The 15,614-nt window shown below is 42.9% G+C and overlaps 1 protein-coding gene across 1 annotated transcript in view; it reads left to right on the top strand.

The window, feature by feature from the left end:
• The window catches only part of LOC119778921 (peptidase inhibitor 16), a 45,795-nt gene that overhangs the window by 19,965 nt on the left and 10,216 nt on the right, over positions 1 to 15,614 (top strand). Inside the window, exons 2-4 of the mRNA XM_038278378.1 lie at positions 9,811 to 9,961; positions 10,095 to 10,162; positions 10,245 to 10,354. Of these exons, the coding sequence (XP_038134306.1) occupies positions 9,811 to 9,961; positions 10,095 to 10,162; positions 10,245 to 10,354 (329 nt within the window). The remainder of the gene's footprint in view (positions 1 to 9,810; positions 9,962 to 10,094; positions 10,163 to 10,244; positions 10,355 to 15,614) is intronic.

Below are 15,614 nucleotides of genomic sequence, written 5' to 3' on the forward strand. Positions count from 1 at the left end.
TCTATAGCTCCAATTCACATCATGTCATCTCAGGTCACTTTCAAGTTCACCAGATCATCCAGTCAGGTTGATTCAAAGTTTTCTATCTAAGCAAAACCAGCTGATTGCATCGACTCATTGACTCTTCAGCAATCCCTCACACTAAGCATGCTTGTAGCGACAGTGGAGAGGAAAAACTCCCTTTGAACAGGAAGAAACCTCCAGCAGAACCAGGCTCAGTGTGAGCGGCCATCTGCTGAGGCCCACTGGGGTTCAAGGAGACAGAAGCAGACATAGAAAAAGAAGCATAGATACAAAAGGCAACTGTCAACCAGCTCCACAGGCGGCCCCATCCAGGAAACACACAGCCAGGCAGACGAGCTCCGAGCCAGCTCCCATGTCAGAGGATGAAGAGAGCACATCCAGTTAGTCACAGTCAGAGAAACAGGACTACACTGGAAAACAGGCCAAGCTCCAACATCTAGAAACAAAGGTGTTGATGGCAGCAGCACAGCTGATATTTCTCTCCAGGATGGAGTCACAGCCAAACAGGAACAGAGCAGCTGAAGCTACTATGAGAAAAAGCAGAGAGAGCAGAACGTTAGAGATTGAACTAACAGATTCTGCAGAGTGGGAGAATAGAGATAGCATGAAGCAGAATGATGAAAAAGGGGTCCCTATGTCCTCCAGCAGTCTAAGCCTATAGCAGCAGAACTATAGAGATAGCTCAGGATAACCTGAGCCACTCTAACTAGAAGCTTTATCAAAAAGGAAAGTTTTAAGCCTAGCCTTAAAAGTAGACAGGGTGTCTGCCTCACGGACTAAAACTGGTAGTTGGTTCCACAGGAGAGGAGCCTGATAACTAAAAGATCTGCCTCCCATTCTACTTTTAGAAATTCTAGAAACCTCTTTGATCTGGGATTTAAATGACAGGTCCTGATCAAAAACAACACCAAGATTTTTTACTTTATTATCTGAAATCAGTTTAATCCCATCCAAATGAAGTGACTGACTAATCAGCTTCTTTTTCAGAGACTCTGGTCCAAAGACTATAACTTCTGTTTTGTCTGCATTCAGAAGCAGAAAGTTAAGAGTCATCCAGGTTTTTCTGTCTTCAGACATGCCTGTAATCTATGTAATGGGTTAGCTTCATCTGGATTATAGACAGATATAGCTGGGTATCATCAGCATAACAGTGGAAATTAATCCCATGCTGTCTAATAACTCTACCAATTGGGAGCATGTATAAAGTAAAGAGAATTGGTCCTAGCACTGATCCCTGTGGTACTCCACAGGTAACCTTTGAGCATGAGGAAGATCTATCATTAACATGAACAAACTGAAATCGATCAGATTGATCAGATTTAAACCAGTCTAGAGCTGTTCCTTTAATTCCAATAAAATATTCAAGTCTTTCTAAAAGAAAATTATGATCAACTGGATCAAATGCAACACTAAGATCCAGCAGGACGAGCACAGATACAAGTCCATTATCTGAGGCCATGAGAATATCATTAGTGACTTTCACCAGAGCTGTTTCAGTGCTATGATGAGCTCTAAAGCCAGACTGAAACTCTTCAAAAAGTTCATTATGGTGGAAGTGATCGCAAACTTGTTTGGCAACTACTTTCTCAAGAACTAGATCAGAAAGGAAGATTGGATATAGGTCTATAATTGACCAAGTCATCTGGGTCAAGAGATGGTTTCTTAAGCAGAGGTTTAATTACAGCAACCTATTACTGTTTATTCAGTGACTGAAAACAGCATATTAGACAACAGACTTCAGCCCAGCTTTGTTAGACGGAAAAGAAAAAAACAAAACAATCCAAACATGCAATGCACAACAAAAAATTAAAAGAAAAACACAATCATGTTTTCCCCTGGGAATGTAGTGTGGATGTGTGCAACACAACCACACTACATTCCCTACAATGCAACGGTAGCCTGCAAAGTCACAGCAGCTCTGGCCTGTAGGCATGACTTTTACATATGTGCACTAGACCAACACTCCCAATCCACATGGATGACAGATTAGGACTAGAGCCTTCAGGAAAAAATCTACAAAAACAAAGTTTCCTTGAATATAATGAGAAGCTGAAGCTGCACTTTATAAAACCTGAAAGGTCTGAAGGTTTGAACAGAAGAGATGGACTGGAAGTGTCAACTCAGAGCTAATGAGTAACAATTCAAACTTCACTCTTTAGGAGGTTCTTTCCTCTCTTTGTCAAACTAGACTAAGAAACATCTGCTGTAAATGTAGCACAGGATTCAGCTCATACCTCTCAACTTTGAAGCATAAACACAATCAGCTGTCCAAGGCCTTGATGAATCAGCAGGGAGGAGCCTATGATGCATTCATGATGACCTGCGAACTCACAGCAGATGCTGAGGGAGGAATTTAAGGCAGAATACTGACAGCTGAGTGTGAAAACGCACACAGATATAAACAAAGCTCCCTCACTCACTCAGTCCAGTTCTATTCAGTTTATTTCTATGCTATTCACATCATGTCATCTCAGGTCACTTTATAGATCCAGATCATCCAGTCAGATTGATTCAAAGTTTTCTATCTAAGGAAAACCAGCTGATTGCATCGACTCATTGACTCTTCAGCAATCCCTCACACTAAGCATGCTTGTAGCGACAGTGGAGAGGAAAAACTCCCTTTGAACAGGAAGAAACCTCCAGCAGAACCAGGCTCAGTGTGAGCGGCCATCTGCTGAGGCCCACTGGGGTTCAAGGAGACAGAAGCAGACATAGAAAAAGAAGCATAGATACAAAAGGCAACTGTCAACCAGCTCCACAGGCGGCCCCGTCCAGGAAACACACAGCCAGGCAGACGAGCTCCAAAGCTTCTACAGGAGTTCCTGGAACAGAGCCAGCCTTTTTTATCAGCTGGTTGAGCTTCTTTAAGTCATTAGCTATGATGATGAGGATGATGATGGAGGCAGAGCTCAAAATCTCCACAGCAGACTGATAGAAGATCTGCAGCCTCTGAAGGACCTCAGCTTCCTCTAGAAGTCCAGTCTGCTCTGTCCCTTCTTGCAGACGACTTCCCAGCAGTGTCTCCAGTCCAGGTTGTTGTCCAGATGAACACCAAGGGATTCTACTCCTCCACTTCTTCTCCCAGGATGTTAACAGGATTCATCTTGTTCGTGTTTCTTCTGAAATCTCCAATCATCTCCTTGTTTTGTTGACCTTCAGGATCAGATGATTGTTTCCACACCATGCCACAAAGCGCTTCACCAGCTCTCTGTCCTCAGCTTCTGCTCCATCTTTGATGCTCCCAATGACTGCAGAGTCATCCCAGATGACAGGACTCTGTCTGGTCCTGGAAGCCAGAGGTGAACAGAGGAAAAAGGAATGGAGAGAGGACCGTCCCCTGTGGTGCTCCTGTTCTGCTGGATCAGCCAGCTGAGCCTTCAGTCTAACAACCTGTGGTCTGTCTGTCAGGTAGTCTTTGATCCAGGTGGTTGTTGATGCCTCCACCTGAGTCTGCTGGAGTTTCTCTCACAGTCAGTCAGGCTGAATCTGGAGAAATGAAAGACCGAAATGAAAGACCATGATCCTCACAGTGCTGCCTGCCTTGGCTAAATGACAGTGGGTTTGTTGAAGCAGGTGGATGATGACATCATCAACTCCATCTCCACGGTGATAAGCAAACTGCAGGGGGTCCTGATAGCTATTGGTTTGCTTGCTGAGGTGAATCAACAAAAGTCTCTCTAGTCACTGAGGACGGCTGGCTGAGTCTTCTTTGATCCTGGAACAAGGCAGGAGGTCTTCCGCTTCCCTGGAACTGTCTCCAGGGTCAGACTAAGGGGGAAGAGGTGCTGTAGAATCCCATAGAGCTGCTCTGCTCAGGCCTTCAGGACTCTGACACCATCAGGACCTGCTGACTGATTACCATCCAGTCTCTCCAGTTGCCTCTTTACTGACTTCTAGAGACAGGCGGGTGGAAGGTGGAGGAAACAGCACCACCTGCTGATCTGGCTGATAATGGAAGCAGGAGAGTGATGGCCCACTAACCCATTACATAGATTACAGGCATGTCTGAAGACAGAAAAACCTGGATGACTCTTAACTTTCTGCTTCTGAATGCAGACAAAACAGAAGTTATAGTCTTTGGACCAGAGTCTCTGAAAAAGAAGCTGATTAGTCAGTCACTTCATTTGGATGGGATTAAACTGATTTCAGATAATAAAGTAAAAAATCTTGGTGTTGTTTTTGATCAGGACCTGTCATTTAAATCCCAGATCAAAGAGGTTTCTTTCATCTGAAGAATATTGCAAAAATGAGCAATCTCTTGTCCAGGGGTGATGCTGAGAAACTAGTCCATGCATTTGTTACTTCAAGGCTGGACTATTGTAATTCTTTACTATCAGGAAGTCCACAAACTGTAGTTAAAAGCCTTCAGCTGATCCAAAATGCTGCAGCCAGAGTTCTAATGAAAATTAAAAAGAGAGATCATATCTCTCCTATCCTGGCTTCTCTTCATTGGCTTCCTGTTAAATCCAGAATAGAATTTAAAATCCTCCTTCTCACATATAAAGCCTTAAATGGCCAAGCTCCATCTGATATCAGAGATCTGATTGTTCCTTATGTTCCTAACAGAGCACTTCGCTCTCAATCTGCAGGTTTACTAGTGGTTCCTAGAATTTCTAAAAGTAGTGTCTTGCCCACGACCAAAATCTAATAAATTAGCAAAGATTCCCAAAGGAGTAAATCATGATAATCTAATTAAAATCAAAATAACTCCAATTGGGGAAAAAGTTAAAACAATTAAATGCGGTCTGTTTAACATAAGATCGCTTTCCTCTAAAAGTCTACTAGTTAATGACTTGATTTGTGATAATCACATTGACTTGTTTTGCCTTACAGAAACCTGGCTGCAGCAAGAGGATTATGTGAGCATAAATGAGGCAACTCCTTCAAGCTATTTAAATTTTCACATCCCCAGAAGTTCTGGGCGAGGAGGAGGAGTAGCAACAATCTTCGAGTCTGACTTACTGATTCCTCCCAAAACAATTAATTCCTACAACTCTTTTGAACATTTAATCCTTAATTTCCCTGATCCAAATTTCAAGGCAAGAAAACCTCTTCTTTTTGTAACTTTGTATCGTCCACCAGGTCCTTACTCTGAATTTTTAGATGAGTTTTCAGAGTTCCTTTCTGATTTGGTATTAAATACTGACAGGGTCATCATAGTGGGAGATTTTAACATCCATGCTGACATTGAAGGCGATAGCTTAAGAGCAGCCTTTAATGCTATCTTAGACACTATTGGCTTTGTTCAAAATGTGAATAGTCCCACGCATTCTCATCTTCACACTTTGGATCTTGTGCTGACATACGGCATAGAATGTGAAGAAATAACAGTATTTCCTCACAACCCTGTCCTCTCTGACCACTTTCTAATAACCTTCAGGATTACTTTAACAGAGTTCTCCTCCCCCAAAAGAAGGTTCAATTTTAGTAGATCTTTATCAGATAGTGCAGTTATAAATTTTAAAGAATCTGCTTCACTTTCTCTCTGCTCTGTGTCACTGAGCAGTGCTGCAGAGTGCAAAAGCTTAGCTTATTCCCCTTCACAGGTTGATGATTTTGTTTAGGGGGTTGCTAGTTCTCTGCGTATTGCCTTAGACAACGCAGCTCCTTTGAAAATTAAAACCGTTAAAAATAGAAAGCTTGCTCCTTGGTTTAATGCAGAGCTGCGTACTTTGAAGCAAAATGCTAGGAAACTGGAGAGAAAATATCGCTCCACAGGCCTGCGAGAGTCCTTCCTAGTCTGGAAAAATGGTTTACTGCTGTATAAGAGGACCCTTTGTAAAGCAAGAGCAGCATACTTCTCCTCATTAATAGAGGAGAATAAGAATAATCCTAGATTTCTTTTTAATACAGTTGCCAAACTCACCCAGAGCCATAGCTCTGTTGAACCGTCCATTCCACCTGCTCTTAGCAGCAATGATTTTATGGGATTCTTTATAAATAAGATTGATCTTATTAAAAATAAGATCATAAGCACTCCTCTATCCGCGATTGTACCTGAGGTAGTCATGGAATCTGAACCGGGTTTAGACTGCTTTGATCCAGTTGAACTCTCTGAATTACCAAAATTATTGTCTTCATCTAAGTCTTCAACTTGTATGTTAGATCCAGTTCCAACCAGGTTATTTAAGGAGGTATTCCCTTTGATCTCCTCCTCCATTTTAGATGTGATTAATCTATCTCTGTTACAGGGATATGTACCTAAAGCTTTTAAGATTGCTGTAATTAAACCTCTGCTTAAGAAACCGTCTCTTGACCCAGATGACTTGGTCAATTATAGACCTATATCCAATCTTCCTTTCTTATCCAAAATTCTTGAGAAAGTAGTTGCCAAACAAGTTTGCGATCACTTCCACCATAATGAACTTTTTGAAGAGTTTCAGTCTGGCTTTAGAGCTCATCATAGCACTGAAACAGCTCTGGTGAAAGTCACTAATGATATTCTCATGGCCTCAGATAATGGACTTGTATCTGTGCTCGTCCTGTTGGATCTTAGTGCTGCATTTGATACAGTTGACCATAATATTCTTTTAGAAAGACTTGAATATTTTGTTGGAATTAAAGGAACAGCACTAGACTGGTTTAAATCTGATCTATCTGATCGAATTCAGTTTGTTCATGTTAATGATAGATCTTCAACACGCTCAAAGGTTACCTGTGGAATACCACAGGGATCAGTGCTAGGACCAATTCTCTTTACTTTATACATGCTCCCAATTGGTAGAATTATTAGACAGCATGGGATTAATTTCCACTGTTATGCTGATGATACCCAGCTATATCTGTCTATAAATCCAGATGAAGCTAACCCATTATATAGATTACAGGCATGTCTTGAAGACATAAAAACCTGGATGACTCTTAATTTTCTGCTTCTGAATGCAGACAAAACAGAAGTTATAGTCTTTGGACCAGAGTCTCTGAAAAAGAAACTGATTAGCCAGTCACTTCATTTGGATGGGATTAAACTGATTTCAGATAATAAAGTAAAAAATATTGGTGTTATTTTTGATCAGGACCTGTCATTTAAATCCCATATCAAAGAGGTTTCTAGAATTTCCTTCTTTCATCTGAGGAACATTGCAAAAATTAGAAATATCCTGTCCAGGGGTGATGCTGAGAAACTAGTCCATGCATTTGTTACTTCAAGGCTGGACTATTGTAATTCTTTACTATCAGGAAGTCCACAAACTGTAGTTAAAAGCCTTCAGCTGATCCAAAATGCTGCAGCCAGAGTTCTAATGAAAATTAAAAAGAGAGATCATATCTCTCCTATCCTGGCTTCTCTTCATTGGCTTCCTGTTAAATCCAGAATAGAATTTAAAATCCTCCTTCTCACATATAAAGCCTTAAATGGCCAAGCTCCATCTTATATCAGAGATCTGATTGTTCCTTATGTTCCTAACAGAGCACTTCGCTCTCAATCTGCAGGTTTACTAGTGGTTCCTAGAATTTCTAAAAGTAGAATGGGCGGCAGATCTTTTAGTTATCAGGCTTCTCTCCTGTGGAACCAACTACCAGTTTTAGTCCGTGAGGCAGACACCCTGTCTACTTTTAAGGCTAGGCTTAAAACTTTCATTTTTGATAAAGCTTATAGTTAGGGTGGCTCAGGTTATCCTGAGCTATCTCTATAGTTATGCTGCTATAGGCTTAGACTGCTGGAGGACATAGGGACCCCCATTTCATCATTCTGCTTCATTCTCTCTCTGTTCTCCTATTCTGCAGAATCTGTTAGTTCAATCTCTAACCTTCTGCTCTCTCTGCTTTTCCTCAGAGTAGCTTTGCCTCGTCTGTTCCTGTTTGGCTGTGACGTCATCCTGGAAAAAAACATCAGCTGTGCTGCTTCTATCAACACCCTTGTTAATAGATGTTGGAGATCGGCCTGTTTTCCAGTGTGGTCCTGTTTCTCTGACCGTGACTGAGTGGATGTGCTCTCTTCGTCCTCTGGCATGGGAGCTGCCTTGGAGCTCGTCTGCCTGGCTGTGTGTTTCCTGGACGGGGCCGCCTTTTACAGCTGCTTTTTGTATCTCTGCTTCTGTCTGCTTGAACCCCAGTCGGCCTCGGCAGATGGCCGCTCACACTGAGCCTGGTTCTGCTGGAGGTTTCTTCCTGTTAAAAGGGAGTTTTTCCTCTCCACTGTCGCTACAAGCATGCTTAGTGTGGGGGATTGTATTTGAGTCAATGAGTCAATGCAATCAACTGGTTTTCCTTAGATAGAAAACTTTGTATCAATTTGACTGTATGATCTGGTTGATCTGTAAAGTGCCTTGAGATGACATGTGTTGTGAATTTGGCGCTATATAAATAAACTGAATTCAATTGAATAGAATGGGAGGCAGATCTTTTAGTTATCAGGCTCCTCTCCTGTGGAACCAACTACCAGTTTTAGTCCGTGAGGCAGACACCCTGTCTACTTTTAAGGCTAGGCTTAAAACTTTCCTTTTTGATAAAGCTTCTAGTTAGAGTGGCTCAGGTTATCCTGAGCTATCTCTATAGTTCTGCTGCTATAGGCTTAGACTGCTGGAGGACATAGGGACCCCTTTTTCATCGTTCTGCTTCATTCTATCTCTTTTCTCCCACTCTGCAGAATCTGTTAGTTCAATCTCTAACGTTCTGCTCTCTCTGCTTTTTCTCATAGTAGCTTCATCTGGTCTGTTCCTGTTTGGCTGTGACTCCATCCTGGAGAGAAATATCAGCTGTGCTGCTGCCATCAACACCTTTGTTTCTAGATGTTGGAGCTTGGCCTGTTTTCCAGTGTAGTCCTGTTTCTCTGACTGTGACTAACTGGATGTGCTCTCTTCATCCTCTGACATGGGAGCTGGCTCGGAGCTCGTCTGCCTGGCTGTGTGTTTCCTGGACGGGGCCGCCTGTGGAGCTGGTTGACAGTTGCCTTTTGTATCTATGCTTCTTTTTCTATGTCTGCTTCTGTCTCCTTGAACCCCAGTGGGCCTCAGCAGATGGCCTCTCACACTGAGCCTGGTTCTGCTGGAGGTTTCTTCCTGTTCAAAGGGAGTTTTTCCTCTCCACTGTCGCTACAAGCATGCTTAGTGTGAGGGATTGCTGAAGAGTCAATGAGTCGATGCAATCATCTGGTTTTCCTTAGATAGAAAACTTTGAATCAGTTTGACTAGAGCAGGGGTCTTCAAGGTTTTCCAGGCCAAGGACCCCCAAACAGATGGCCAGATCGAGCGAGGACCCCCTATTTATATATATTGCATGAAATTGTGTAATATCAAACTGGTCCTATAGTCAGTCTATTTCATATAGTGTCATGTAACGATAGTAATTTCCGCCTGGGATTATTAAAGTCTGATTCTGATTCCTTGTTGATGGGACAGGTGTTGTGAATGAAACGGTGCCCAGCTTGAAAGAGCTCCTGTGAGCATTGATGACTGAAAGACATCTTCTGCCTCCATTTATCTGTTTATTAAGGTGTGTTGAATTCATGTTAATGTGTATTTAAGACATTTCAATTAATGGAAAAAAAAACAATTCCAGGGGGGAATATAAAAAAAGTCTAATCAACCAAAACTTTTGCGACCCCCATGCAGTAGCTCTGAGGACCCCCTAGGGGTCGCGGACCCCCTGTTGAAGACGTCCGGACTAGAGGATCTGGTGAACTGTAAAGTACCTTGATATGACATGATGTGAATTGGTGCTTTTTAAAAAACTGAATAGAATTTAATCTTGTTCTGAATTATGGATTATAAGTCAGATAGTAGAAGTTCTTGGATCTTCTGGGTGTTTCGTCTTCTTTATTCTGACATTGGCAAACCATCTGTGCAGAAATGGGATCAAAACCTGAAGGTGCTTGCAGAGGGCTACGCTGCTAAATGCATCTGGAATCACAACCCAGATCTGGAAGATATAGGAGAAAATCTGTTTGCTGGCACCGGGCCTCTGGACCTCCCATCAGCTCTGGAGAAATGGTTCCTGGGTGAGTCATCTCTACACACCCTTATTTCAGGGTCTGTTTTCTTCTGAACCAGGCAACAACATTGTAAAACCAGTCAGTTTTTTCCATTCCTGGAACCAGAATTGCTGTACCTTAATTGATTCTCTGTGTGCAGAACACCTGAATTATGACTACCAGAACAACAGCTGCGAGGAAGACCAGATGTGTGGACACTACACCCAGGTCACACACCGAGTGCAGACGCCTGTGCTAACTGAACATGGAGCGCATTGTGTCTGTCTAACTGTGTGTGTGTGTGTTCCAGATGGTTTGGGCTGACAGCCACACGGTCGGCTGCGGTTTCCACCTCTGCAATACGATGAGCGGACTGAACTGGGAGAACGTCTCCTTCCTCGTCTGCAACTACTTCCCAGCGTGAGTTGCACACAGATCCACAAAGAGCTGACCTGAACACATGAAGCTCTCTCACAGAATTAGCACCCAAGTTAGATTAGAGATCTCCGGATAATCATCAGAGGCTCAGAAAGCCCTAAGAGGGTTCTGGTAACTAACTCATTCATTTGCATCACCATCAGTTCTGTAAACAAAGATGTTTGAATGAACAACTGAGGATCTGCTGCCTAACAGGCTAATCTAGGTGCAGCTGGTCAAATGCTTTGTGTTGACGTGTGTGAGAACAAGTTGTGCTGCACTTTAAATCCACCAAAGCTTTATTTATATACCAACACACAGTAGCTCTGCAGGTGAGCCTAGTGCTTTGTAACGGGATGTTCCTCATATTTAACAGGTTGAGGAATAAAATCACTCTCAATGAGAACCCATCAGTTGTTTGGCACCTCGTACCTTCCATTCAGCCAGTGGATAATCGGGGCTGTTGACATGAACAAAGTCCCACTGCTCAACCAATTCCTTGAAGTGTTGACTTGTGTCATATCTGGCATTGTCACAGAGAAATGCCAGTTGAGCTTTGTGATCACAGCTTTTTGAGATGCTTTGCAACGTAGATCGATTACAAACCACCCTGAATATGAGTCCAAAAACACCATCTACTGCTGTCCATGCCACTCAAGCATCTTGGGAGCAACTGTGGACCAGAGCAAAACTGGGACTGGGTGTGGCTGTGGCAAGTCTTTATGTTGGTGTGCCGGGGTGCTACTGTTGACTGAGCATGACAGCAGTTACTCTGTTATGTTTCTATTCATTGTTGGCCAATAGACCGCCTTCCTCGCCCTGCACTGATAGACTCGCTGCAGGGAGGGTGGAAAGACAGTTCTGTGTCTCCAAAAAAGGTTAGTAAAAGTTAAAAAACAATCCAATGGAGGTTTTTTTTCCAAGTCTTAAGACATTTCGCTTCCCATCCAGAAAGATTTCTCAATTCACTGTTCTGTATCCTTTAACAATAATGCATCCTTCATTGTCAGCCCGTCTCTATAGCTGAAGGAAGGACTTGTGCTGGACTTGTGCTGTGTGGGCTTGTAGCTCCTGTAGCCTTACATGAACCGTAGCTGAGAGACATTGCCTAAAATGTGTCATTGAGCCAATGCACAGAAGTCTGGGGACCTAACAGGTGTCTGCGAGATGCATGTGCTTGCCCCTCCTGCAGCCCAGTGTAATGTTGTAGGCTTGTAACTGCAGCAGCGTTCTTTGCAGTCATGTGGGAGATGTGTGGATCGGCTTCTTTAAGATTGTTTTTTTTTCAGATTGTAACGAGAGGTTGGTGGTCAGTTTAGATGGCCATTGTTTTCCATAGATAAAGTCTCTGAATTATGTGCAAATACTGCTACTGCCAGCAGCCTTCTCAACCTGAGCATAAGGCACAGCTGGCGCACTGAGCTTTGGGTTAAATGTTCCGTCCTGAGGGCTGTATGGCAGGAACATCTTCAGGGACCGCCACTTTGGTGATTGGTTCTGATCTTTGCAGGATCAGCCTTCGGCCCATTATTTTCTGAGTACAGGACCCACAATAGCAGACCTGGCAAGGCGAAACTTGCACCTGAGAGGGTTTAGTCTGAGTGCTATCTCTAGTGTTTAGTCAAGCACCTTTATAGATTGGCAACAATCTCTGCAGCATCACAACCCCCAATGATGATGACATCCACTATGATGGCAAACAGATATCCTGCAAACAGCCACTCCTTTGAGCTTTGAAAAAACCAAATAGCTGAACTTATGGGAAATGGCATGCAGAGGAATCTGTAGGGGCCACAGGGTGTGATGAGAGTGGTGATCATGGATGACTTGTGATCAAGCTGTATCTGCCAGAATGAGCTCATTGCATCAAGCACTGAGAACTGTGCTGTACCTGACATATGGGCGCCACTTCTTCTACACTGCGCGGCGGGGAGCGGGGTGACTTTAAGGCAGTGTTCCGACCTTTTTGGTTAATGCACAACCTTCTTTCCTGTTAGCTCAAATAAGTGTTACATAGTGGCAAAGAACACAGACAGAAAGATGATGAATCATTCTTTTGATAATTGCACTTCTAAGGGGGGTTGTGATGCAAAATATTTTAACTTGTACTTAAGTTATGTTGTCTTGAAGTAAGGACACTCTTACAGTAAATGGATGCTGTATTGTGAACCGAATCTGCAGTTACTGGCGGAGTTTGATCAGGGCCCCAAGCACATCTACCGAGAACTACCAGAGGGGAGATCTCTGGACCTGATCAGGTGGCAGACTTGGATGCAACAGAACTGAGTGAGGAAGTAAAACAGGAGAAAAGAAAGGATGCAGATTGTGATCTCAAATATAAGTGAAAGAACTACTGAAAGAAGAACTGCCAGGGAGTAGGATGGATGAGCAGCAACTCCTAAAAAATGTTGTGATGGTAAAGTTTTCCATTGATTTTCCATCTTTTCCTGTTCTTCTCACCCATGTGTGCTCCAGTGAGGTTTATGGAGTGAGAAACCTGCCTGCTCTGTCATCATCATTATCACCTAGATGTATTGCAAGCAGAAAACATTGAGTGCAAACCAAAGTAGAGTCCATGCAAATTAACATATACCAGGTTATCTTGCTGGGAAAGGAGAAAATGTGTTTTATTCCACTATTTTTATTCCTACTAAGGATGTTAACAAGTACCACCGCTTCTCTTCGTTTCAATAAAAAATATAAAAGAATAATAAAGAAACAAGTCCTTATAATTTATTTTCAATCTCCAGTGTAACTTTTTTTGTTTAATTAACTCAAGATGGCGAGCTACCTTCTGCTGCCTGTGTGGTCGGATAAATTAACTTGGACTAAACTATCTTTTCTGTAGTAAATTGAGTTTTTTTTGTTAGACACATTTTTTCCCCTTTGGCTTTTTAATGATTAATTGTCTATTAAACAGCTAAAATGTATTCTCCTTTACATTTTCAATTTCAATAGCCTAGGACAGATTGGTTTCATAATTACCAAATATTAATGGATTGGTCTTACTAAAGTTCACTGTTCATTTATTTTTATCCATCCATTTTTTTCAGGTTAGTTTTTTATATTTGGTTTTTATCAGTAATTTGAGATGGTTGCTGCTTTAGAGAATATGAATCATGTTAGTTTCAGTAAATTCATGTTTCAATAATATACAAACTCAACAATTTGGGAACCAACAGTGCCCCCTGGATGACAGCTTAAGCAATGACAAGTTTCTCAGAATTTTAGTGGCTGGAAAAAGCTCATGATGTTTTTATTATTTTGTTTATTGATTCTTTTCACTTCTTGCTGTGAAGTTTTGGGGGAAAAATATTGCCTCATTTCACACAAAACATGTACCAAATCCAGTGGCGGCTGTTGGCGTTTCCTCCAGGGGGCGCTATAAATTCAAAATAGACGTATACCACAAGTCAATCAAACGTATACTAAGTTATCACACCAGTATATTTATATGAATGCAAACATCAAAAAACATTACAAAGACTCTTTATATAAACAAAACATAATGTTTACTGTTTGTCCATAAATCTTGCCCTTCTGATGCTTTGTGATGATAAATCTATGTTTTGTCCAATATTGTGCCACAAACTTAAAAAAATACTGTACCAGTTTAATAATGGAGGAGCTATTAGTCAGCTTCATATTTAAACTGTTTCTCCCCCCTGGTGGGGTGGTATGTGTCATCCTCAAGCTCGGGTCCTCTACCAGAGGCCTGGGAGTTTGAGGGTTCTGCGCAGTATCTTAGCTGTTCCTAGGACTGCGCTCTTCTGGACAGAGACCTCTGATGTTTTACCTGGAATCTGCTGTAGCCACTCTCCCAGTTTGGGGGTCACAGCCCCCAGTGCTCCAATTACCACTGGCACCACTGCTGCTCTCACTTTCCACATCTTTTCTAGCTCCTCCTTCAGTCCTTGGTATTTCTCAAGCTTCTCGTGTTCTTTCTTCTTGATGTTGCTGTCGCTTGGGATTGCCACATCTATCACTACTGCCTTCTTCTGCTGTTTGTCCATCAACACGATGTCTGGTTGGTTATCCATCACCTGTTTGTCAGTCTGGATCTTGAAGTCCCATAGGATCTTAGCTCGGTCATTCTCAACTACCTTAGGAGGTGTCTTCCATTTTGACCTTGGGACTTCCAGCCCATACTCATGGCAGATGTTCCTGTACACTATGACAGCTACCTGGTTGTGGCGTTCCATGTATGCACTTCCTGCCTGCATTTTACACCCTGCTGTTATGTGCTGTATTGTTTCAGAGGCATCTTTGCACAGTCTGCATCGGGGGTCCTGCCTGGTGTGGTAGACCCTGGCCTCTATTGATCTTGTACTGAGTGCCTGTTCTTGTGCTGCCATGATTAGTGCCTCTGTGCTGTCCTTCAGTCCAGCCTTTTCCAGCCACTGGTAGGATTTTTTGATATCAGCCACTTCTTCTATTTGTCTGTGGTATACGCCGTGCAGCGGCTTGTCCCTCCATGATGGTTCCCCTTCCTCTTTCTTGTCCTCACTTTCGGTTTTCTCCTGCCTGAGGTACTCACCGAGCCATTTGTCTTTGGGGGCCATCTTTTTGATGTACTCCTGGATCTTAGTTGTTTCATCCTGGACAGTGGTCTTGACACTCACTAGCCCTCGGCCTCCCTCGCTATGCTTGGTGTACAGTCTCAGAGTGCTGGATTTGGGGTGGAACCCTCCATGCATTGTGAGGAGCTTTCTCGTCTTGATGTCAGTAGCCTCTATCTCCTCCTTTGGCCAGTTTATTATACCAGCGGGGTATCTGATGACTGGTAGGCCATAATCATGGGGAATGTGAACTTGCTGGCCCACAAGACTGATGAGCTGACCGCACTGAACAACCAGCGGTTTTATAGAAGAAGCAGCCTGTTTATCTTCACTGAGACATGGCTAAAGCACATTGTACTGGATGCTAATGTGGACCTGCTGGGATTCACTGTGGTGAGAGCTGACAGACACACTAAGGCCAGCGGGAAATGGAAAGGTGGGGGCCTGATCATGTTTGTGAACAACCGCTGGTGTAACCCAGGACATATCTCAGTAAAGACTGTTATGCTGCCGGGACCTTGAGCTGTTAGCCGTTGGCTTGCGACCATCTGCCGACGGAATTCTGTCTTATGATCACCATCTGTGAGGAGAAACACGCCATCACAGCCAGGCTAAGGACTCAGACACAGCATGCAGTTATAATAATTTATAACTGTAGGTGACTTTAACCATGCAACCTTGGACTCTGCTTTGCCCGTTTTCCA

The sequence above is a fragment of the Cyprinodon tularosa genome, unplaced genomic scaffold (assembly GCF_016077235.1).
Source record: "Cyprinodon tularosa strain WSP-4 unplaced genomic scaffold, ASM1607723v1 ctg1015, whole genome shotgun sequence".
NCBI lineage: Eukaryota > Metazoa > Chordata > Actinopteri > Cyprinodontiformes > Cyprinodontidae > Cyprinodon > Cyprinodon tularosa.